This window comes from Dipodomys merriami, unplaced genomic scaffold (genome assembly GCF_024711535.1).
Source record: "Dipodomys merriami isolate MVZ:Mamm:240054 unplaced genomic scaffold, mDipMer1.0.p SCAF_2, whole genome shotgun sequence".
NCBI lineage: Eukaryota > Metazoa > Chordata > Mammalia > Rodentia > Heteromyidae > Dipodomys > Dipodomys merriami.
Window position 1 is genome coordinate 47,361,347 of NW_027203381.1, and position 26,164 is coordinate 47,387,510.

General features: G+C 46.0%; 1 protein-coding gene across 1 annotated transcript in view; it reads right to left on the reverse strand.

Moving 5' to 3' along the window:
- Positions 1-11,237: 11,237 nt before the first annotated feature.
- Positions 11,238-26,164, reverse strand: part of Lama1 (laminin subunit alpha 1) — a 155,697-nt gene continuing 140,770 nt past the window's right edge. Inside the window, exons 53-63 of the mRNA XM_070028852.1 lie at positions 25,966-26,127; positions 24,716-24,867; positions 23,863-24,048; positions 22,145-22,280; positions 20,059-20,171; positions 19,668-19,857; positions 18,765-18,923; positions 17,922-18,075; positions 17,048-17,181; positions 12,570-12,792; positions 11,238-11,996 (exon numbers count right to left, since the gene is read on the reverse strand). Of these exons, the coding sequence (XP_069884953.1) occupies positions 11,836-11,996; positions 12,570-12,792; positions 17,048-17,181; positions 17,922-18,075; positions 18,765-18,923; positions 19,668-19,857; positions 20,059-20,171; positions 22,145-22,280; positions 23,863-24,048; positions 24,716-24,867; positions 25,966-26,127 (1,770 nt within the window). The 3' untranslated portion in view covers positions 11,238-11,835. The remainder of the gene's footprint in view (positions 11,997-12,569; positions 12,793-17,047; positions 17,182-17,921; positions 18,076-18,764; positions 18,924-19,667; positions 19,858-20,058; positions 20,172-22,144; positions 22,281-23,862; positions 24,049-24,715; positions 24,868-25,965; positions 26,128-26,164) is intronic.

The window sequence follows — 26,164 nt, forward strand, 5'->3', positions numbered from 1 at the left end:
ACCTATCCCAGGTTTCGGCACCAAATGAAAGGGTCCTTCAGGACCCTCCCAGGGGACCACGCAGAGGCAGGAAGGCACAGGAGAAATTATTGTAAGGTTTAGTAGAGGGACCATATCTCCGGAGAGATGGAGCACATGGCATCTGCCCCCATCCAAATTGCAAATAGGTCTGGGGGAAATGAGGGTGGAAGTGAGGTAAGATGCATCTAAGGGTGGGTCTGGGTGGAGAGAGGGAGTGGCCAGCTGTTTGGCTGGAACTCCGGGGCAGGGAGGAGCTCAGGTGTGTGTGGAGCTGAAGACCAAAGGTGGGGATTCTACTCACAATTGGGAAAACACTTTAATGGCGTATTTTCCATGCTTCTAGATAATGGAGTTCTCATACCCTGGCACTCAGTTAAATGAAGGCAGCCAAGAGCACACTGTTCTTGACTAGTCTAACTTCTTACCCTCAATCGGTCTCAGATTCTTCCACTCAAGTTGGGAATCTGCTCCTGGCCCCACGTGACACCAAAGTCTATTCCAAAGACCTCTGCAAAAATGGGTTTAACAGCCAAGGACACAAACCTGCAGGAATCAAGTTCTGGGAATGTCCATTATCACCTTCTCCTGCCCCTAGACACTCTGGATTTCCCTGCTAATGGACTTTCGACCTCTGTCAGTAGTCTGCCATCTCCCCCAAATCTGCTTCTCCCCAGGAGTAAATTCCACTGTTCTTGACTTTTGCCCTTGGCCGTGGTGTGCTGGCACCATCCTTTCCAACGTCCAGTATTTAGAACTCTCAGCTGTGGCTAGCACATTTACACTACTCCAGCTCAGCTAGACACACACTGTCCCCAACAATGCCATCTCTGCAGTGCAAGCACATTGTAAACTGGGCTGTTTCTTAAATACTAGTTACGCATTCTATGCTGTTTACAGCTATCTTCTAAAGTCTTAGCATTCTCCTCCTTGCACCCTAATTTTAACCCTGAAAAAAATCTTGACCTAGAAAATTTGTTTTAGGTTGATTTTGGCCTCTCCACTCTCCTGTGCCTTATTTCCCTGTCAATATCAGGTGCTAACTGGATTAGCTGGTATTTGTTGACAAATGTTCACCATTTAGTTCTGTATCATTCCTAAATATGAACCATAGAAACAGCTTCAGAGATTAGGTCAAATAAAGTCTTATTTTAAAAGGTCTGTTTGTTGGGCCCTATCTTCCAGGGTGAAGAATGTTTTTTTTTTTTTTTTTTTTTCCAGGAGCTTTGACACAAAATGGAGTTACACCCAGCTCTCTTGTGCTCTGAATCCATTCAAGGGGTTAAGAATAGAAGAGCCTAAGAACAGTAGAATAATTTTCATTGTTCTGTTCCTTTAAGATTGAAATTGAAAGACTTTAAACAGCTAAACTGAATGATTAAACCATTAATGATTACATTGCCACCTGCTAATATCCTTTCTCCATCTAGGACACATTTCCTTTCCAGGAGCTTGGGAAGAACCTCCATTCTGCTTGTAATGTCAGATCATCCACTAAGGTCAAAGTGAAAACCAAAGAGAAAGCTGCAGGGAGATTCTAAAACTGACATGAACAGAGTTTATCAAAGAAATGAGTGGAAGCAAAACATTGAAAAAAGGGAAACTCTATAGAGGTGTAATTGAATTAAAATTTCACAGAAGATTTTTATGTCTAGATATGGACGTACATTGTTTTCTAATTTCCTTACTTCGTATACAAGGGTCAAAATTGTACAGAAAGGAAGCTTTATGGCATTTCACCTTCTTGGAAACTAGTGAGTTGAACTTTGACACAAAGGGTGAAAAGTGTGAGCGGGACTGAAAGGGCCTGAGGAAACTACAGGAGTGTTGGTTATGCTCACCCTATTTAGTGTAGTGATGGTCACAGGTGTATACACACAAACACATCTGATTGTTCATTTTATATAGTTTATTACATGTCAATTATACCTTAGTAAAGGTGTCTTCTGAAGAGCCCACAGCTTAGGGCTGGGTTCTGCTAGGCAGCCCTGGGTGACCCTGGTTCATTGCACCCTAGGGAGACAAACCAAGCTATCTGCTACCATCGTCCGGAAGAGTGAGCAGGGGAGAGCATGAAGATCTGCGTGAGTCAAGGACAGAATAGCTGAGCAGAGATTGGATCTCTCTGTGCTCCTTTATGGCATCTCAGGCCAGCCAGAAGTTTCTAACTAGGGGCTTCACAAATGGGTTGACAGGGAAATGTCACCAGCAGTCACAATGTTTCATGGACATGTATTACAACAATTGTGGGATTGCAGGTGCCAGACCACAGCTAGCTCTAGACCAGAGTGGTGGGGGAATTGGCAGGAAGGCTTGTACATTCCTTGGGTTGTGGACACATGGCCTGTTAGGGAATTGGGGGTGGGGAGAGGAGTAAAAAAAGAAGGCATTTTAGCCTTCCCTGGGTTATAAAGGAATGTGTCACCATGGCTAATGGCCTTCCTAAAGAGTCTTAAATAGATCTGAAATCACACCTAAAGTTTTTTTAAGTGGGAATGAAAATTGAACAGGAAGAAACTTCATTAATCTGACTGACAATTGGTGGGATGCTAAAGGACACAAAGTCCGTATTATATTTGGTGGCTAGGAACAGTTCTTGATTTTTGCTACAAGTACTTTTTTAGCGTATATTAATTGTACAAAGTACTGGGTTTCATTATGTGTTTGCACACATATAAATTGTACTCAGGTCATATTCATACCTCATCTCCTCGCCCCCGCCCCTGCTTCTACAATTTTTGAGGTATTTCCCCATTGGGTAATGTCACCCAAAAGATGTCCTACAAATCATTAGGAAATGAAGTTTCCATTGCAAAAAGCAAACACACAACCTCGTACTCCCCACAGGACATCCAAAGAAAACTCTTCCCCACCCCACCAGCACAGCAGCTCAGGAAAGCAGGCTGGTCAAGGCCATCTCCTAGGCTTCACTCTCAGAAAGGACAATTCTCTTGAGAAAATGCATTCCTGAAAAACACAAAGTCAACATTTGCACATTAGAGAGGAAACAAAAACAAATCTTCAAACCTGGGTACCCTCCTGTAGTCCTAGCAACACATGAGGCTGAGACGAAGTGGTGCTGTGGCTTAGTGGTAGAGTGCTCGCCTTGAGCTGAATAGCTTAGGGACAGCGTCCAGGCCTTGAGTTCAAGTCCCATGACCAACAAAAAAAAAAAAAAGAGGCTGAGAGCTGAGGATCATAGTTCAAAGCCAGCCTGAGCAGGAAAGTCCATGTGACTTATCTATAAAAACCCAGAAGTGGGAGCTGTGGGTCTCATGGTAGAATGCTAGCCTTGAGAATAAAAGCTCAGTAACAGTATCCAAGCTTTGAGTTCAAGTCCCAGTACTGGCACACGTATATACACACTGTCTTTGGCTTGTATTCTTCTTCTGTTCTTGTGTAAAGCTACTAGAAGGAAACCTTGGACTTGTACTTGGCAAACCCCATTCTTTACCTCTGCAAACATTCAGGAAAATGCAGAGCTCACCTGAATCTGAAGACAGACTCGTAGCTGTCCAGGTTCTCTGGTTGATTCCTGTGGCTCCTACATCCACCCAGTGAGGCAGACCTAAGAATTTTAACCCCTTCAAGCTGGACCAATCTTGACTCCCTCCATAAAGGAGACGTGGTAGCAGCCTCCTCTGATAGGGAAAATTATTCTGTCCAACCCCTGAAAACAAAAGTGATCAAATGAGTGAAAACATATGCACTAAGAAGCCCATGTTCTAGGTTATAATGTCACCTGCTTTTTCCCTCACTAAAGCATCCCAAAATAAATTATGAGGACATAGCATGCCTGAAGTTAAAAAAGGCTCTAATTCAACCTACTCATTCAGCAAAGTAATCTTTCAGCCTGCCTGAAAATTTCCACAAATTTCTCTTACCTCTCTAAGGTATACCTTTCAGCCTATGTCACCAGCTACATCACCAGGTCTGGAAAAACTACTGTCATTAACCTCTACCTAAAGAACTGTCAAGACATTGTTCATGCAGAGCAAAATTGAAGGCCTAATTGGACCACTGAAGCTGAATGACCTCAGGGTACTGAGAAAAAGTTCTACTATGAGCTTCTCATTGGCCTGTAGATAGATAGGAAATGGATGGATGCTTCTGTTGGGGGACTGGAGTGAGGAGCAGTAAAAGGCTGAAGCTAAGTCCAGCTGGTCAGTTGGTAAAACCAACATGGAAGTCAAGTCAGCTCAGTACACAGGCCCACTGTGCTGATGCCAATTTAAAGGGGTTTGTTGCTTTAAGCCTCTTCCTTTAGCACTAAGTTCTCTTGATTTTTTTGTTGTTGTTGCTGGTGGTGTTGGTCATAGGGCTTGAACTCAGGGCCTATGAGTTGTCCCTGAGCTCTTTTGCTGAAGGCTAATGCTCTACTACATTGAGACACAGCACCACTTCTGTTTTTCTGGTGGTTATTTGGAGATAAGGACTTTCCTGCCTTGACTGACTTTGAACTGCGATCTTTAGAACTCAGCCTCCTGACTAGCTAAGATTACAGGTATGAGCCACTAGTGCACGGTGCCCTTGAAAATTACAAGACTAATATTACAATATACTTCTCCAGAAACTATTAAAGGCATGAGTTAACATTCAAACTGGCCCTCCTATATATCTCTGAACTTCACTTTCACAGTTTAGCAGTATACTTTATATAAGAACTTAGAAACATTTTATAAATTTTAGCAAAAAAGTTATATCTCAATGTGTAAAATAGTAAGGATGATTCATTTATATGAATCCACATAAATTTTATCTTAGACTAAAGGTATTCCCAATGTGGTGCTATTGACATTCTGGCCCAGATAGCTCTTTACTGGGGCTCTTCTGCACATCTGGTAGGATGTTTAGCAGCAGTTGGCTTTTCCCACCAGGTGTGAAACACACACATCCTCAGCCATACACATGTGCATACATTCTCAGATATCCTCTCATCCATACTTGACCTCACATACAGGACACACACTTTCAAATGCCCATTTGCACTCCTCACACATGCATTCAGTCCTACATATACTCACTATACACCCATTCACTCATACATACCACTCACACACTGACACACTGCACAAATCACAAACTTGCACATGGTCACAAACACACACTGATTCTGATTGTGGCAGTCCATGTGCTCCACCACCCTCTGGAGACAACCTTGCTCTTGGCTGAGAACCACTTAACTATAGATGAATTTGGGGGCAGTGTTTACTCTCCTATTTTTGTTTCACTCTTGTTATCTATAGAAAATAACCATAGACATTGCTCTCCTGCCCATTATTTCTATAAAAAAACATGGCTCTGACTAGAAAAGCCATCGAGGAAATCAAGGATAATATCTTCATATGTGAACTACATGGTGAAATCCCTTTTTACAATAAATGCTAAAAAAAAATGAATGGCAGAATGGACAACCGGTTCTTTTGAGTGGTGGACAACATGGGAGGGGGAGGACCAAAGGAGAGGGTGAATAAGGTCAGATAACTTTACGTGCATACAGGGAAAGAGGAAAGGAAATGTAAAATGGCCTTCAGAAGGATGAGGTGAGAGAAGGGGACAGGGTGGATTTGATCAGGGACATTGTGTACATGCTCAGAAATACGACAATGAGGCTTCCTTGTACAAATGGCACTTGCTCATTGACAAACCAAAGCAGAAATGGGAAAATCTGGCTTAAAGCGCACTTAACTACCCTGCCTTGCTGCCTGCACTATAAATGTAATAGCCCGCGGGGTCCCCATAGTCAGCGTGGCCCAGTGGCCCGGCCTGTGGAGGGGGCGGGGCATCTAGAGCCAAGCCTCACTGCTCAGGACCAGGCCTCGGACAGAGCAGGGCTTTGAGAGCTACGGAAAGGGGTGGGGCACGCCACCAAAAGGGGGCGGGGTGTCCTGTTGGAAAGGGTGGGGCTTCGAGCCCGACACGGTGAGCTGCCTATTGGGATTGGAGAAGGGTCAGCTTGGGGGAGGAGCATGAATGGTGGTCTGAAACCATGAGTGGGGGAGGGCGCAGCCTGTCTGGGTATATATAGGCTGCGTGCTCTGAGACCCAGGGGGAGAGGGGGAAAACGGGACTCCTGAGGAGAAGGGAGTCCAAAGGAGACACGGAGTCTTGAGGGGAGGAGAGTAAGGGAAAGACCCAGAGTCCTGAGGAACAGAGAGCAGAGGAAGGAGAGCAGGAGCGGAGGGAGAGGCGGCGGGAGGGGAAAGCCTGCGGGGCAGGGCAGGCCTGGACAGGCCAGGAGGGCAGGCCTGGAGGGCAGGGCAGGCCTGGAGGGCAGGGCAGGGCAGGGCAGGCCTGGAGGGCAGGGCAGGCCTGGAGGGCAGGCCTGGAGGGCAGGGCAGGGCAGGGCAGGCCTGGAGGGCAGGGCAGGCCTGGAGGGCAGGGCAGGGCAGGGCAGGGCAGGCCTGGAGGGCAGGGCAGGCCTGGAGGGCAGGGCAGGCCTGGAGGGCAGGGCAGGGCAGGGCAGGGCAGGCCTGGAGGGCAGGGCAGGCCTGGAGGGCAGGGCAGGGCAGGCCTGGAGGGCAGGGCAGGCCTCGCAGGCCGCAGGCCATTCGGGCCTCCTCTGGAGAGGCCTGCGGAGGGGCGCCTTCCGCACAGGTCAGGCCTGGAGGGCAGGGCAGGGCAGGGCAGGCCTGGAGGGCAGGGCAGGCCTGGAGGGCAGGGCAGGCCTGGAGGGCAGGCCTGGGAGGGCAGGGCAGGGCAGGGCAGGCCTGGAGGGCAGGGCAGGCCTGGAGAGGCCGTTCGGGCCTCCTCTGGAGAGGCCTGCGGAGGGGCGCCTTCCGCACAGGTCAGGCCTGCGGAGAGTGGAGAGGCCTGCAGAGGAGGAGGAAGGGAAGAGGGAAAGCCTGCCCCTTTGGGGGCTTGGGGGTCTGGGGTCGGGGTCTGGGGTCGGGGCTGCCTATTGGAGGCTTGGAGGCTGAGGCTGCTCTTGGATCTCGGTATCTAGCCCAGGGCAAGGTCGTCTCAGGACCGCTTTCTGGTGTACACAGTGTCGCTAAACTTCTCTCGTCCGTCTTTCTCCGTCCGTGCCTCCATGGACTGTCCCGCTCTGGCCCTGACCTGCACCCGCATCCTCACATTTACTTAAGTCTAGGTCGGCCTCCCCAGCGTCCATCCTGTGTCCAGTTGGTCGTCCTCTGAAACACAAGAACAAAGGGACCACTGAACCCCGAATCCGGAAGCCAGGGGCTCGCACCCGGGTCCCCCCGACCTGGGGACGGGAACCCCCGAGGGCCAGCGCCCGGGACCACGCCACTTCCCCGGACCGAGCTCCACTGCCTGGGCAGACCTCAGCCCGTCCTGCGCGGCCTCACCCCGCGCCTCTCCCGGCTCTCGCCACGGCCCGCCCCCACGGCCCGCCCCCACGGCCTGCCCCCACGGCCCGCAGGGGCTCACCTCAGCGTGGGATGGGCGGCTTTCTAGGGCTCCTCAGCACGCAGCCTTATATATAGGGTGCCCCGCCCCCAAGTGTCCACGGCCTAACCGCCCACCAACCAGCAACCGCTCTAACCCCTCCAACGGCCCTCTGACGCCCCGCCCCTGGAGCTCCGCCCCTAGCCCCGCCCCTGGAGCCCCGCCCCCTAGCCCCGCCCCTGGAGCTCCGCCCCTGGAGCTCCGCCCCCGAGCCACGCCCTAGTGCCCCGCCCCCAGCCCCACCCTCAGTGCCTGGCCAGAGCTCCTCCCCTTTGATGCCCCGCCCCTGGCCCCGGAGCCACGCCCCTTGGCACAGCTCCCCCGTGCTGGGGACAGCCTAGGTAACCCAGTGAATCTGGAAAGGCTGCGGGTCCCAGCCTCATCTGGCCTCATCTTGATCCAGGAGCCTGGCTCACATTTTCCTGTGCTGCCGGGGAGCAGCCACACATTGAGAGAACCCAGGAACAGAGACACCTGTTCGTCAGGACGCCTTGGCCTGGCCACAGGAGGGACCTGGGGGGCCGGGTTGGGCGGGAGGGCACCCACCACTGGCACGGTACGCCCTCTGCACGGTCTGGGTGTGGCAGGTGTCCTGTACTCACCTAACAGTAAACTGATGCCCGTGTCTATGCCCATGCCTGTAGCAAAAAATGACGGGACCAGAGATGGTGCCAGGGCAGGAGAGGACCCGAGGCCAGGCACCTGGCACTCAAGGCTTTTGAGCAGGCTCGGGGTCCGATTGGCGAGGCACCCCTTTCTGACACTAACCTAGACAGGGCCACCACAGGGCAGGTCTCTGCCACAGGGCAGGAGGGCCAGGCCGGACCACAGGGATCCGAGGGAAGGACAGGGTCTTATTTTTACTCCTAGGTCACTAAACTATCTTGGAACTTTACAGGTGTGGCTCTGCTGTCTGCAGGTCTTCACCCGTGAAAACCTCCTAAGATTATTGAATTACGTGTGTGTGTTTCTTGAATTTTTTTCTGTTATTGCCATCAGGGCCAAAAAGTTCGTGATACCACATCTTAAACAATAAAAGCTGAGTTCTGTAGGTCAAGCCTATTATGCCTGTTGAGGAAGGTGGGAAGCAGTCCAAGACTGTTGGGCAAAAACACCGCTCCCTATCCTAAAAAGTAGCCCACCTAGTAAGCACAAAATTCCCCAACAGGCCTCTCCCCACTTAAAAAAATGTTAGTTTATTCCATTTAGAGTTTGCTAAGTGCTTGTATTAGATGGTTGGAATCATTTATTGTATATATTAATGTATTAATATGTTAATGTATTAATTGTATATATTAATAAGGCTCCCTGTGAGGATTACAGTGTAGACCTGTGAAGTCCCACCTGTCTTTATCCATCCTTCTTCCCAACCTCTGGTAATCACAATTCTATGTTCTTGCCAATGTTACCTTCTATATATGAGTAAGAACATGTGGCACTTACCTCTCTGTGTCTGGCTTATTTCATGTAACATAATATTGTACTGATTGCTGAAAATGGTACAATTTTATTTTTATGACTAAATAATATTCAATTGTGTATGTTTATCAAGTTTTCCTTTATCCATTTATCTGTGGTCGAGCACCTACATTAGTCCGTATCTTAGCCACTGTGAATAGTGCCACAATAAGTGGGCACATGGTTATTTGTTTGGTATGCTAAGATCTTTAGTGATAGAAACAGGCTAGCTAGATCATATGTGAAATCTATTTTTTTTTAGCTTTTTTGTTTTTCCATACTGTTCTCCACTAAGTCTATATCAGTTTGGATTCTCAACAACGTATGTACCTATGTGTGTGTTAAGTGGACTATCATCTAAATTTAAAAAGGAAGGAAATTCCAACACATTCTGCAACACGTCTTAGAAGACACACTAAGTAACACAAACACCAAAGGAGCCATTCTATAGAATCCCTAAATATGAGCCCTTTGGAATGGTGGTTGCCAGGGCCTGGAGGAGGGAGAGGGCAGTGTTAGCCCTCTTAATGGATAGATTTTTCTGTTTGCCATGATGAAAAGAGTTCTAGAGATGGATGCTCGTGATGGCTTCCCAAGATGCGTGTACTTCAATTCCACAGAACAGGACATTTGAAAGTGGTTAGAATGGCACATTTTGTGTTATCTATATATTCCCACATTTTAGAAGAGTCATTGGAATAATCGGTCAAGTAAACAAGGGCTTGAAGTACCACAATACGTTTGGGGAGAAAGTCCTGATAGTTCCATAAAAGCATCTTGGGTAAAATATGGTCTTCAAGTCCAATATGTGCTTCAAGTCCTTTAGGATGTGAATGTTTTTATTGTGCACAATGAGGCACAACTTAGGCCCTTGGGAACTTCTGAAGTGGGGTTGCCAGATCTAACACATAACAGCAGAACATTGTGGAAAGTTGGGATACATCAACAATAAAAACACAATCACTATTTGTCTAAACTCAAATTTGACAGAGGGTCCCGTATTTAACTGCTCCCCTACTCTTAAGGGCGGAAGCCATGCTCACTGTAGGGTTTGGAGCCAGGTGTCAGTATACCCGTATACGCAGTGAGGCTGGGCCATGTCACACCTGGAGCCTGAGTTCTTTACCCTCACATCACAGGGAGAAGTCTGGAAAGTCTATGAAGGGTCACAGAGACAAATGTGGATTTTGCTTTGAGAGGATATTTGAAGCAAAGCCTTCATAAAAGCCCAAATCATGAACCGTGAAAAGTCTTCTTTAGGTCTGGTAAGAGAAGGGGAGGAATGAGACAAAAACTTCGAGGCCAGTTCACTCTTTGCTCAACATGGCAGACCACCATCTCACATGCCTGGGGCTTCCTCCTTGCTGTTGGAAGTTTCCATAGTAACAGTTTGCTTCTCCTCTTCTCGCAAACCCAGGGTACAGTGAGGAATCCCTGGTGCTTCTGCTAGATGCCTGTAGACTGCATGAGTTCTCCAGGACATGCTGAGCCACCACAGCTGGCTGTCACCATTCCCTAAGAAATCCCTTTCTGCTGAGGTTTAACTGCAAAGGAATTACAAATGGCAAATATACCCGCCAAGGAATGAAGATGGCTACCAGGGTTTAGGAATAGAGGACAGGAGCCAGCCCACGGAGGCCCTGGGTGTTCATCAAGCTGAAATCTTGCAGACATTAATTCCATTCTGTCTTCTGCCATAAAGGAAAGTCTAGGAAGCAGTGGGAAAATGAAGGTATTTTTCTGAAGCATTTGTAACAGCCAGATGTTATCCCAGCCACAGAAGAGAAACAGTATATTCAGAGGAGCCTAGGAGACTCAGGAATCTGGGATTAAAATGGCTTAGTCCACTGGAAGACCATACCCTGTTTCTTCTGAATCATCTTTTTTCTCATTACATATATTCTCTCAGGAAAAAAGAAAAGTAGGTCCATCTTATTATCAGAGGGAAAAATACAATTGACAATAAAGGATGTGTTCATTCCAAGGTTTCCTTTCTCCCCACTCTCCTTCCTTTTCCTTACTCCTCTCCTACTTCTTTCCTTCTTCCCTTCCTCCTTCCCTTTCTCCCTATCTTCCTCTCTCTCCTGTCTTTTCCTCTTCTTTCTTGAGAGAATCATGCTGTTAGGACAGGATCTGTTAGAACAAGAGCATGTCTAAAACAGCTTTCTTCTCTTTCCCCTTTGCCCCCCACCTCCCATGACGTGATGGGCATCTTTAAATGTTTGTGTGGTAAACAGTGCCCTCTGCTGGAAAGTAACCACTGTTGGTGGCAGAAATCAGTGTAATTTGCAAAAAGAAAAGTTCACACTTGTTCTACTATGTTGCGATCTGTAGGATATTTTATTTTGAAAAGCTCCAAATACAATGCATAAAATACTGTTAAGTGCTCCATAAAATATTCAGTGTTTACAAAGATTCATTTAAAAGCTTTATAAACAAAGCCAGGTCCCAGTGGCTCATGCTTATAATCCTAGCTTTTCAGAAGCCTGAGACCTGAGGATTGAGGTTTGAAGCCAGCTAGGCAGAAGTTTGTGAGACTCTTATCTCCAATTAACCAGCAAAAAGCCAGAGGTAGGGGCATGGCTCAATTGATAGAGCACCAGCCTTGAGTGTAAAAACCCAACTGAGGACCGGAGTTCAAACCCCAGTACCATCACACAGACACACGAGCGTGCGCCAGTGCACGCACACACACACACACACACACACACACACACACACACACACACACACACAGAGCTTTCAAAATGAGAACCAATGAATTCAATTTACATTTTAGACTGTTTAATAGAGGTATCTGTTGTACATGTGGTTTTAACCTAAACACAACATTTCTGGAAACAACCTGAGTCAGAAATGAAATATGAATGGAAGAGATTTGAATTCACACAAATATTTCTCCTCAGACCATTAGCAATGGTTTCAAGTAATGGTACGGCCACAAGTTCAGGGCTCGGGCCCAGGACAGGAATGAGGGAAAACTCCATGTTGGTCAAAGGCTCTGCTGAAGTCATAGGTCTGCACCTGGGGGCCCTTGGTCAGAGTGAGCTTCCTCAGACAGCCCCGGAATGAGGCCCGGCTGCTCAGGCAATTTTGCTTGACATTAGCTGTTGGAGAAAGAAGAGATGAACCTTGCTGGATTTGGTTGAAATTTTAGAAGAAACAAAAGTAATCTCAATGGGTCATCTATCAAAAACAGAATGTTTTCTACACAGGTGGTTTTAGTGAAGAACAGAATTCATAGAACATTTTTAACATATAATTTTAAGGCCTAGTCATGGTTTCTTAGGTCAGACAACAGATGTTTATTATCTGTAACAATTTCTTGCAACATCTGTAACACATCCTTCTGATACAAAATTGCAATGTGCAGAATTGTCCCGTTTGGCCTTTAAAATGATCCTCAACTTTGGGAGTTATCTGAGGTGAATGACCTTAATAGATCATCAAGCTTGCTTTTCCTCAGATCCAGGGTTCTCACAGATTAACTGGTGGGTAGATTATTTTAATTTTCCTAGGAATTTTTAATTAAGAGTGTTTGGAATAGCTTTTCTAAAATGACAAAAGATCTGTCACCAAACCATGCATCTTTCTGGATCCCCATTCTAGGTTCTCCTGAGCTAAGGGCTCCGCAGGGACCCCGCCTACATGTTGATCCACGGGGCAGGTTCCATACGCACCTGGGTAGCCACCCACGTAAATGGGGTTGTGGGTGTCTGCAGAGGTGGACTGGGTGTGAGGACTTTCTGCACCAACAGCTTCCCCATCGACAATCAGCATGATTCGGTGCTTGCTTTTGTTGGCCTGAAGCATGTGCCATTTCCCATCACAGAGAGTCCTGCCAGCTTTCGGTTTGTAGGTGGCTGTAATCCTTCCGGCACCATTGTTGACATGAAACAACAGCTGAATAAAGCAATGGTGTTGGTGAGCAATAGTGTTCCCAGTCTTGGGGAAGAGAAGCTCCTAGCAGTGGGTTAGGAAGGAGGGCTGGCTAGGAGGAACAAATGCTGGGTATAAAATAGCCTTCAAAAGGATCCAGACACTATGTCCTCCCCTTACAAATTCAGAAATGGTGATGCCTGCCAAGTGCCTAATCCTAGCTACTCAAAAGAGTAGATCTGACGGACTCTGGCTCAAAACCACCCTGGACAGATAAAATTATGAAACTCGTATCTTCAGCTAGCTAGCAAGCCAGAAGTGGAGATGTGGCCCAAGTGGTAGAGGGCCAACCTTCAGTAAAAGAGTCAAGCAAGAGTGTGAAGCCCTGAGTTCAAACCCTAGTACTGACACAAAAAGAAAAACTTGAAAACAAAATGGCGATTTGTCACCTGCTAGTAACAGGACTTGTCAGCTGCAGGACACTTCTGGGAGTGAGTAGGCCGACTGTGCTGTCAGCAGACGGCAGCTACAGAGGAATCTTCACCAAGTGCCTTCTGACAAACCAGATACTCTATCACAGTGAGTGATTAACAAAGCCCTATGCTCTGCAAATGGCAGAGGTGAACGTGTTACCTGGCATCCCCCCCACAAAACTCACAAACTGAAGTCCTAATTCTCAGTGTCCCTCAGAATGGGGCTTTCAAGAGATGATTAAATCAAAATGATGTCATTGAGTAAGGCCCTAAAACAATATGACAGTGTCCTGATAGGAATTAAGAGACAGATCCACAGAGACAGGATCATGTGAAGCCACTGGCAGAAGATGGCCATATACAAACCAAGGGGGGAGAAGACACTAGCCTCTTGGCAGACAGAGTCCTCCCTCCAACACAGAAGCCACCCACTGTCTGGTACTTTGTGCTGCTTGCCCAAGCTGCCCAAGGCTAAAAGGAAGACCTTCAGTGTACTGTTGGAAAGTTCTTAGGCTAACTTTCAAACTGTAAGTACTATTTGGAAGTACACCGTGACAAATAATAATGGCTATTACAAACCCTAAGTAAACCACCAAAGTTAGAAGCAAAATATACAATGTAACAAAAAAGTACATTTTTGTAGCCATTGTGCTACCGATAAATGTTTTTAGATGTCACATAAAAATTTTCAAAAAGACACCCTACAAATGTATGAATTTTGAATGAAGGGTCTTGTAATTTCTATCCAAATTCTCTATCATTGGAGCCACATCCCCAATCCCTTTTAATTTTAGTGATTTTTCAGACAGGAACTTGAGGTTTATTTTCCTGGGTCCTCCTTGGACTTTAATCCTCCTCTCTCTTCCTCTGAAACATCTAGATTTATAGGCATGGGCCATGGTACCTGTTCCTCAAAATTCTTTTAATATATAAATGAGGATGAATGCTGGGTGTAATTCATAACATGGAAATGAAACAATATGACAGTTTTATTTCAACATGAAGTAAGAGTCAGAAAGAAGGTGAAGAGTAAGAAGTCACACATGAGTTTCCTAGATCCTCCCTACCCCTACTTTAAACACCCCAGTGAGCAAACACCAATGAGGACTCAGTAGTCACTACCAACAACTAAATGAGCCTGGAGCAGTCCAAAGCACAGAGATATATTCTTTGTTTTCCAGGAGAAACATTCGAACACCTTACACAAACACCAGCTACTCTCTGCAAAATGCAGCCAGGCAGAGAGAGGACCCAAAGGACCATGACTTCCAGCTCTCTGTGGCATGAGTGTGGTATGGCAGAAACTCCCAAGTTCTCCAGTGCCCCTGGGGAACAAGGCTGATGGCTGAAAACGAAGAGGCAGAAATGCCCCAAACAACTGGCAGCAGAATCCAGGTCCCCAAGGGACCTTTGCCAATGCACTGGAAGAAAATGCCATGGTGTGGCAATGCTGAGCCCCAGGCTACACTGCTGACCACAGCTGCCGCCACCTGAAGATAAGAAGCAGGAGCCATGTTGAGTGCTGCTGGGGAAAGAGCTGCAGAAAAGAGAAGGGCAGCCAGCCGGGCGCTGGTGGCTCACACCTGTAATCCTAGTACTCAGGAGGCTGAGATCTGAGGATCGCGGTTCAAAGCCAGCCCGGGCAGGAGAGACCGTGAAACTCCTATCTCCAATAAACCACCAGAAAACCGGAAGTGGCGCTGTAGCTCAAGTGGTAGAGCGCTCACCTTGAGCTGAAGAGCTGAGGGACAGCGCTCAGGCCCAGAGTTCAAGCCCACGACCAACAAAAAAAAAAAAAGAGAACGGCAGCCAGACTCCTGCACGTTTCCTGTGTCCAGGTGCCCTCAAAGAGGAGTGGACAAGATGAGCACTGAGGACAGCTTTGGAGGAGACGAGGGGTAAAGCTAAAGAGATGTAAGTACAGTGGACTGTTAAGCTCATTTTGTTCCCATCCTAAGAGGAACAGGGGTGGCTGGGAAAAGCAAAAGAGTTATTGTGGGGGAAAAACTACACAACTATTTTACATCAAAAAAGAAATATTAGACTACAGTCTGCCCCTCCCAGGAAGTGACACTCTACAATAAGTAACTAACTGTTGAGCAGACTATAGTAGTTCACACCTATTAATACTAGCTACTTGGAAGGCAGATATTAGGAGGTTCAAAGCTAAATCTGGGGAAAAGTTGGACAGGGCTCATCTCAACGAATAAGCTGAACAGGGTGGTATATACCTGCCATTCCAACTACATGGGAAATGAAAATATGAGGATCAGAGTCCAGGCTAGCCCTGGAAGAAAGCAAAACTTTATCTAAAAAAATAACAAAAGCAGAAAGGGCTGGGACATGACTCAAGTGGTAGAATGATTGGAAAAAACATAGACCTACAAGAAATCTTGCTGACTGTAAAAACCAAGCTTAAGAGAACAATTGCTGCAAGGCGTTGGTGCGTTCCATCCATAATCCTAGCTACTCAGAAGTCTGAGATCTGAGGACCGAAGTTCAGCGGGAGCCTGGGCAGGAAAGTCCATGAGACTCCTTTCTCCAAATAAGCCAGAAATGGAGATGTGGCTCAAGTAGTAGAACACTAGCCTTGAACACAAAAGCTTGAGGACAGTACCCAGGCCCTGTCTCCAAGCCCCAGCACACACACACAAAGAACAATTGCTGCATAAACTCATTCATGTTACTCTGGTGAAATAAATGCAGATGGAGACCAGCTCCATGGCTCTTTGAGTTAGAAGTGCAGTGTTGGGGCTGCAGTTATAAGTGAAAGCTGGGTCTGGTGCTCGTGGCTCACACCTGTAATCCTAGCTACTCAAGAGGTTGAGATCTGAGGATCGTGGCTCAAAGCCAGTCCGGGCAGGAAAATCCATAAGACTCTTATTTCCAATTAACCACCAGAAAACCAGAAGTGGAGCTGTGGCTCAAAGTGGTATAGCACTAACCTTGAGCAGAGAGGCTCTGAGACAGTGCCCAGGCCCTGAGTTCAAGCCCCACATCTGACCAAAAAAAAAAAAAAAAAAAAAAGGAAACTGGGAGGGAACTGTGGTGATAGTACAATTAAGTGTCGTAATAGTGGTGATGATGTAGTGTATATCAACACCACACACATGCATGTGCATATACACACAACACACACACACACACACACATACACTGAGTGTAAATGAACAAACTGTACTTTGCACAGTTGTCTATGGCGTAGATTTAATGTGATCCTAGAGGTTTTGTGAAGCTCATCACTAGAAAGCCAGGGGCAGGGAACCTAGAGACCTCTCTGTGTTTCATTGGAACTCTTTTTTTTATTTTTAATTTTTATACCAGTATTTAGACTTGACCTCAGGGCTTCCTGCTCTTGCTTGACTTTTTTGCTCCAGGCTGGTGCCTGGAGTCATATCTCCTCTTTTGGAGGAGGTATGTTAGTTAATTGCTAGTTAATGGAAGAGTCTCATGGGATTTTCTGCTTGGATCTCAGTATCCTGAGTGGCTAGAACTACAGCTACTATACCTAATTAACCTGACCCTTCCAATGAAAAGTCTACTGTTAAAAGGGACAGGACATCAGATGGGCAGCGTACTGCTGACAAGGTACGGGGAAAAAAAGAAGTCTTGTATTGGAGCTGTCATTTCATGTAATTCAAATGTATAAAAAGGTTATTTCCAAATAGCTTTTTAAGATTATCTGTTGCTAAAACTAAGCTGTGAGTTGAGTGCAGAATGGGAAACGTAGGTCCTGGCATTTTTGCTGTGCTTGGCTGCTCCATGTCTGACCCTGGCCAGTGGAGCCCAGGCGGGTAAAGCCTCACCTTGCCATCTACAATCTCCAGGCCGATGGCATCCACCTTCGCACTGCTGATCCCCAGGAGAATGCCATTCTCGGAAGCAGTACGGAACTCGAATGTGATGTTTAAATCTGATCGGACTCTGTAGCCTTCTTCAACTGAAACACACACAGGCAGTGACACTGAGTTAGGGGTGAGTCCCACCGGGCCCAGGATGGCTGGGCCTGCTGGGTATTTGGGGACTAAATCAGAGTTCAAACTTGGATCTAGCTCTTCCTCTGCGTCCAAGCTCCCTCCCCGAAGCAAGTCACTCCTGCCTTCTAGATCCTGTGTGTAGAAGGGTGGCGGAAGTCTTTTTCTCATGGAGCTGAGATTGATCTGTACCCCATTCTTCATCATGCAGGAATAGTCTATCTTCCCAGTGCCCATGGGCTTGATATATCATTGTCTACTGTAAGCCAAAGTGCAAACCAAATGTCTTAAAAGTAGGAATTGAATTGAATGGTTTTTTTTTTATTCAGGTGATAAGAAAGCTGCTAAGTGAACTGGGGATATTAATCATCCCAGACAGTTGTTACTAGAGAAGGCCTTTTTTAATGTGGATGGTGAAAGTGCTTTATATAAATTCAGGACAAATACAGAGGAAGAAGGCAGCAGTCCATGTCTGCCCTCTGCCAGGAGTCATACCAGTCCTGGTAAGAGAAAGCCTTCAGAAGGTCTCCCAGTGAGCACCAGGTCTGAGAAGGCTTTGCTTGAACAGTCAGAAAGCCAGGAAGAATGGGTAAGGATCTTCCTTCAGCTTTCCAGCTGGATCCTGCCTTACCATCTCCTTGGATCCACATCATCTTAGAGCAGAGGGCCTTTATTTTTTGAGACCTACTGAGATATGCACACATACCAAGAGCTGCATAGCCACTTCCTTCAAAGAAAGTCCCTTCCTGGGCCACCTCATGGCACCTGCCCACTGCGAAGGCAGACTCCGGGTTCTCCTTGTCCAGAGGCTTGCCATTAACGGTCACTTCCCCGATGCAGGCAGGAATGCTGTGGGTGATCTAAACCACAGGGCATGGGAAAACAGCTGGTGGTCATTATGGTGAGGTAAAAGCATCAAAGTTGTTTCAACAAACCATGTAACACTATCACCTTGCAGATCCTAAAATTTTATTGCTGTAATACCTCACAAGAGTAGCTTAGAGCTACTCTTTGAGTATCTTTGCTAATAATGGATTTTACTGTTTTAGTGAAATGCTGGATGATTGCTAGTCCACTGGACTTGACTAAATTGGTTAGGAGCTAAGTGGCCTTTTGAAAGGTGACTGGAGATGTTTGTGAGCTGTCAGGAAAATGTTCTAAGGAGATGCTCTGACACATGACCTCTGAACATCTATATCTTACAGGTAAGCCCAGGCTCAAGCTCATTTTATTGTACCAGTACTGGAGGACTTGAACTCAGGACCTGAGCATTGTCCTTTAGCTTTTTTACTTAAGGCTGGCACTCTAAAACTTGAGCCACAGCTCCACGTCTGACTTTTTGCCAGTTAACTGGAGATAAGAGTCCCATGGATTTTCCTGCATAGGCTGGCTCTGAATTATGATCCTCAGATCTCAGCCTCTGGAATAGCTAGAATTACAGGCATGAGTGTCCAGTGCTTCACTCAAGCAAGGTGATTTAAACATGAGCTATGCATCTCTGCAGAGTGAGCCCAAGTCTAACACTGGTCCATCTTGAAGGCTCTCTTACGTTCCCAATGTTTCTGGCTCTGTACTGAGCAGGGAGGCCTCCCAGGCGCAGCTTTCCTTCCACATCCAGCATGGTCCCATCTCCCACAATGCTCACTGCAGGGGCCTCCTGGCCATCCACCGTCAAGAAGCCTTTTCTCTTTGAGTACTCGGTCTTGACCTACAACAGAAAATATCCAGATTTGTTTTTGTATGTTTGCACTGGTTCTGGGACTTGAACTCAGGGCCTTGCATTCTTGCCTGGCTTTTTTGCTGATGCTCTACCATTTAAGCTGCCGCTCCACTTTCACCTTTTTGGTGGAATTGGAAATAACAGTCTGATAGACTTTCCTGCTCAGGTAGGAAATTGTGATACTTAAATCTGAGCCTCTTGAGTAGCTAGTATTATAGGCATGAGCCACTGGTACTAGGCTACCACATCTAGAATTTGTAAGCAACCTGAGAAAACCCTTACAGATGTACATGTATTCTGAGTAGCTATAACAACCTGAGCAACTCCCTGAGGGATAGCTTTGATTCATGCATATTTGGCATTGGGAACAGGCTCAGAAGTGGAGGTATGCTGTTGGTTGTTGGAAAGCAATTAGCATGATGGCTGGCTTGACTCTTTTATATCATAGGTAGGCTTTATGTCCTTTTGTCAAGTTGAAAACATTTATAGAACCTTCCATTCATTCTGTCAATGGTTGCTGAGTATGCTTGGCACTGAGCAAGGCCCTGGAACATTTCAAAGAAGAACATAAAAGAGCCCTGCCTCGAAAGAACTCGCATCCTCTCAGGAAGACACCAGATACAAAGGAGCTGGACTCTGAGAGCCACAGCTTTCCTTCCAGGAAGTGGACTGATCTCCAGAGATGGAAGGAACAACGCGCAGACAGGTGACCACAGCCTCCTGAGAACATACCGTGTGCCACTTGCCATCATTGAGCAGCGCAGGGTGAGAGACCCTGGTTCGGCCTTTGCCAAGGTCAAACATGAAATGGAGGCGGCCAGCATGGAGTTGCAGTGTGGCATAGTCTGCTTGGTTCTGATGAGCCACGTGGTAGATTAGACCACTAGAGGCAAACGTTCGGATGCTCAGCTGAACCAGGAGCCTGAGAAAGAATGAAAGCTCATTACCAAAACACCAGAAAAGCAGCCTTCAGTGTGTATAAAGTCACCTCCAAGAGCGAATCCGAATGTGGTTCTCTCCATGGTGAGTGTGTGGAAGGTTACTCCCTTGGAGGGCCCTACTGTACCACACCTCAGGTCATTCAGCAGTGAAAACTTTCCAGGGACTCTTGGACCATACTTACCTCTTTCTCACAGCTGACTGGTTGAAAGGCAACACCAAATGGCTGCTCTGTGAGAGGCCAAACTGGTGAGCACCAGAAACGTAGCCTGAAGTTACGTCCGCCGCACACTGTCTCTGGAAGAGAATCACAGGACACTCAGTCACCTGCCCCAAGACCACACTGACTAACAGATGCATTCTTCCACAAGAAAGCATCCGGGAAGCCATTGGGGCAGAACAGCAGCAGCCACCAGTGTGCACAGTGGGGCAGTGTGTTGTTGCACAGTGTGTTGGTGCACAGTGAATGATGCTTCGCTGCTAAGCTTTTTTCTCTCCAAGAAAGTGTTGAGAGCCTCTGCCTGTCACCTGCATCCCACTGGAGTTTACCTTCATTTTACAGGAGTACTAGAGTCACTTCCACTAACTTTCATCAGGCTGAAGGGGAAAAGGCCTGGCTTTCCCCCACCTTCTGGGAATGGCTCCGAGGACCCCTGTGCCACAGCACAGGCATCGGGAGAGGGAAGTGCCCACAGAAGATAGGTCTTAGGAGACCTCCAACTTGACACCTTTAAGTCCCAAGGACAAGAGGACGATGAAGACGAGAAGAGTGGGTCTGTGCAGGCTTCTCAGAGTGCAAAGCAAAGGGAGGCCCAGACTGACAGTGTTGTAGCAAGGAGTGGTAGGTAGGATGAAAAACAAACTGTCCTGAACTCAAATACAGGTCCTGCTTAGAAGATGCTGCTTTCGGGTGAACAGGCTACTTCAAAACAAGAAAGCAGAAGCCAGAGGGGGACAAAGAACAATGGATGAGTCTCCCTGAATAAATCCAGTCATTTTTCTTTAGCAATAATGATGCGGACAATGGCTTCTACTCAGTACTTACTGTTATGCTTTTCTACCTTCCTGAGAAGAAGAGCAGAGCCAGGGCAAGAGGGAGATGGTTCTCAGAGCTTACTCGTAGTGATACCACACAGCCTCTCCTTTTGCAAGTCAGAAGGCTCAGGGCCCTGCGTGGGTTGACCTATCACAGCTTTGGGGGAAGTTGACAGGATGTCTCATTAGGTGGGAAAACCTTTTTCATTTTTCTTCTCCTGTGGTTTGTGTCTCTGCTCTAAGCCATTCTCTCAGCAGTCACCTTGGCAGTCCCCTTGGAATTCAGGAAGGACAAGGACTGATAAAGGCTGCCATGACAAAGGACCAAAACTACTCCTAAGAAACAATACCATTTCCTCAGGATAGACCATCCACCACCAGGCAAAGACAGAAAAGTTGTCTTTTCTAGGGAAGTGTGTACCTTTCTATCTTGTGAGAATTGTTTTTCTGAAAAAGGTGGCTTGGCCTGATTGTGTTCTGGTTACATTCTATTCCTGCTATACTTTAAGAAAATCCTCTTAGCTGGCCTGATTGTGTTTTGGTTACATTCTATTCCTGCTATACTTTAAGAAAATCCTCTTATAAGCTCATTTTAGTTATATCCTGCTCCTTTTAATTAAGACACCCTGTTCTTGTTAATTAAGCCACATGCTGTAGCAGACTGTGAACCTGAGCTTGGCCAATCCCAGCAGAGGGGCAGGGCCTGCTTCATTGGGGATAGAAGGGGGCAGCCCACCTGTTCCAAGTGCTTGCTTACTTGCTGAATTTAGGCTGATGGCTCACCCGTCTGCAGAAGTAAACTCTGCCTTGCCAAGTTCCTTTTGAGTTGGTGTCATTCCTACACAACACCTCCAGCATCCTGAGATATCGCTAACAGTGTGATGATTTGATGTTCTGACTGGTGATGACTGTGATAACTTCTCTGGAACCCATCCAGAGACCAAGATTGAAGTACTAAGACTTTAATAATTAGAAATCTCTCTCTTTCTCCCTTCCTCCCAGTTCTTTGCCTATTATAAAACTAAAAGCTCAGTTCCGTACCCTGAAGATGGTTGGCAATGTACTGAAGTGCTGTCTTCCTGTGGCTGCCATGAAATAATCTCTCTGACCTTTACCATGTCTTCTTTATTTTGTATATAGGGACAAGTGGCCAGACTCAATTAGTAGAGCTCCCAGAGTTTGGGTCTGAATCTCAAGACTCCAGTTTCAACACCATAAAAGGAAGCCATACTTACAGGTTGTGGTAAAGTTGGGGGCTCTGGTGGGACCTCATTATCCTCTCCATGAAGGGCTGACCTGGGCCTTTCTATAAGCAAGCAGGTGCCCAGGTTTGCTGTCTCATAGTCCTTTGCAAGGGTGAAATCCACAACTCTGTAAATAAACAAGAAAAAGTTTTCCATAGGAACTCATGCCATATGAATACTATGCAATTAGCATCCATTAAAAGACATTCATATACTTCTTTTAAAGTACCTAAGCCAAACAGCCTTCACAGTAAGAGTCATGTATATCTACCATTTTGTATCTTTTGTTTATTCTGCTCAAAATGACTGCCAGCCCTGTAGGCCAGGCCCACGTAGGTGACCTGGCAATTCTTAGCAGATGGTGGGCTTCCTGCTGTCCCCTCCTCTGGTAGGCTTGGCTAGGCTGCCACAGGATGATGTCCATCTCCCATAGCAATGTCCAGTGACCTTCATTAAATACTGACCTCTGTGCTGTTATGTTTTATGGTACTGGGGTTTAAACTCAGGATCTCACATTTGCTTGGCTTGCTTGCTTAGTTGGTGCTCTATCACTTAAACCATACCTACAGCCCTGCTTTTGGCTAGTTATTTTGCAGGTGTCATCTTAGACTGCTGAGGTGGACTTTGAACCATGATCTTCTTAGTCTCAGCCTTTTCAACAGCTAAGATTATAAGCATGAGTAACCAAGAGTCATGAGCTGTACTTGTCCTTCATTCTGTGGCTCTTACACAGTTTCTTATCCAGTGTGCCCACTGGCATTTACCCAGGACATTACTAATGAGCTGAAGGTGACTGCTCACTCAATGAATAAAGGAGCAGACAACTGGCTAAGTGAATACATGACTTGCAAACAACAAAATCCAGGCTTAGATGTGGTCACTCATTCCACCTTTCATTTTTGCCTATTTCAGAGACTCCTAAGAAGGAATTCTGTGGGGAAAGATACTGTAGCTGTGAGAGACTGTTCTCCAGGTCACCTGGCTGAGGCTTTCTCCTGATCCGGAGCCCACTTTCTGAACCCTGGATCAGATGTTGGCCAGCCTTCTCTCAACAGCCTGCCAAGGCTAAGAGTTGGACAGCCCACCAGCATGTGCTAATTCCTTCTTATTCTACACTCCATAGTAATGTTTTAGGAGGGGTTATTGGTAATCTGAAGCTGCCAGTAGCCCATTAGGATTCCTTCAAAAAAGTGCACTTAATATAGCAATCTATATGCATTTTTGAAATGCAGGGCAGAAATGTATTTTAACTTCTATCTATCTTTAACTTCTATCTACTTACCTACCCAACTAGTATAGGAATTTGAATTCAGGGCCTCAAGCTTCTAGGCAGGTGCGCTATCATTTGACCATACCCCAAGCTCTTTTTTGATTCAGTTATTTCTGAGGTAGAGACTTGCATTTTTGCCAGGGGCTGGTCTTAGATTGTGATCCTCCTAAACTATGCCTCCTAACTTGTTGGGATCACAGGAATGAGCCTCCACACCCAGATGATCTATTTGTTAGCTCATAGGTCTAATGTTCAATAATTCCTTTAATAAGGTAAAAGATTCGTCCATCATTCTATTACAACAAAATTTATTTGGGGAGACTTTGATGATAGAACAATGGAATTCACTGTTGTTCTTGTTTTTTAAGAACGTAGAGATTTACACTGCAGGTTAGTGTGGGAAGGCTAGAAAGCATGTGAAGAGCCTGGTTATACTTACTCCAGGTCAAAAACCAGGTTTTTGATACAGCCATGGAATGAGCGCCGCATTTTGAATACTGATGTATCCTCACCCTCAGGAAGGCCTCCTACGTACATGTGGGACATATTCAGTGTCCTGTTTTCTACTAGGGAGCCCAGCCGGATTTCTACTGGGTTGTTCTCATCTAATTGCACAGTGATAATTCTGAAAGACCCAAGGAAGAAATGAAATCATTTAGTTATAATTAAAATATAATAAAGAAAGAAATGTGATCATTGAATTTGATTTCACTATAGAGAATATATGCATACGTGCAATATATATGTATATAATATATATTGTGCACATATACTATATATTTTGTATATATGATATGCATATATAGTATATATACAACATATTGCATATATATATGTATATGCAACATGTATATAAAATCTACATATATATATTGTGTACATACATACATTTGTGTATATAGTTTATATATACACATACAATATATCTTTTATCCTTTATGTATACAATGTATGCATATATGCAAAATGTATATGTATATAAAATCTATATTTATAATTTTCTATTGAAATAATTCAATATAAAGACAATTTATATAAAGCCCCAGTAAGGAACAGAGTAACGCTTACTCAGTGTAGTACTAAGGTTGCAGTATTAAACATCTTCCTACCAAGCAGATGACATTGACTCCCAAGGAAGTATTCTAGCAACTTGCTAGAATTATCTTAAGAAGCTAAGAACTATGATTGCTATGCTGCTATTCTGATTATCTCATGATTGCTATGCTGTTATTCTGATTGTGCCAGCCACTGTGCTGCACAAGGCATCCTCAGGGCTCCTGCTGGAGAAATACCTCCGATTCCGAACCAAGGAGATAGAGTGCTCGTCCCCGTCGTCCAGAGAGCCCCTGGGCGCGTGCAGCAGGGCCTTCCTCAGGCTGCCTCCATTCCCAAGGCTGATGTGCACTTCAACGTGGCCTTCATTCAGCAGGATGGCATAGAAGGGCTGGGGAGGTGGCAGAGATGTTCCCACGCAAAACACATTACTAAATGATTTTTACCTCTCATTTTAAATAGACAGCATGGGTATATTAATACCGGGTAGACAGTGTTTTAAGAATTCACCATCTGTTACAACTATTTCAAATTGAATGTTATTTTTTGTCTAATCTCTGTTCATGTATAAATTGCATTCGACATGATGCTATCATTATTAATCATAACAAACTTTTCCACTGAAAAGCCTCATCTTTACTAATTACTGCTACATGAAGTACCAAGATGTGGCTTTATAGCACTGTGAACATACTAAATACCACTGAGTCGCTCAATATAAAATGGTTTATTTTGTGCATGTGGATGTGTGTTGGGGGTGGGGGAGTTTGAACCCAGGGCCTCCCTTGCTATTACTTAGCTTTTTTGCTCAAGGTTAGTGCTCTACCACTTGAGCAATACCTCTACTTCAACTTTTTGTTGGTTAATTAAAGAATCTCACAAATATGTCTGCCCAGGCTGTCTTCAAGTCTGGCTCCTGAGAACTCAGCCTTCTGAGAAGCTAGAATTACAAATGTGAGACATCAGCATCTTAGACATTTTTTGGGGTTGGTTGTGGAGCTTGAACTCAGGGATGGCCCGCTGTCCCTGAGCCCTTCTGTTCAAGGCAGGTGCACTATCACTTTGAGCCACAGTGCCACTTCCAGTTTTCAGGTAGTTAACTAGAGATAAGGATATCATGGACCTTCCTGCCCGGGCTGACTTTGCAGGCCACGTTTCTGTGTCTGTTCCTTTCAAGGTAATCCTGCCCCAATTGGAAGTTAAGGACTTGAAGTTTTCATCTCAGGACGGACACTAATGACCACATGTGGAAGAAAGTGCAATGCCTGAGCCCTGTGATAAGCTTTAGTCAGAGGTAGACATTACATATATACAGGAAAGTTGGACTGTGTCACACAGGGCAGCATTGATTCATAAGGGGAAAACAACCATGATACCTCCCCATGATTAGAAATGCATATCCATTAAAAAAGAAAAAAACAGGGACACAGTGAGTGACAAGTGTTTCCGGAAGTCATTTCCCTCCCTCCTGGACACAGTGGCTACTCACCCATGGCCTTAGCAGCCCCTCGACATCCTTGCCCAGAGCCGCCAGGATGATGCCGCTGCTGTTCTTGGTGGCAAATGTGACCAGAAACTCTGATTCTGGTGATAAAGGCTTGGGTGGCAACTCAATGTAGCCACCTCTCAGGAAGCTGACACTTCGAATCGGCTGGTGAGAACAGGGAGAGAACATGGTACTGTCTCAG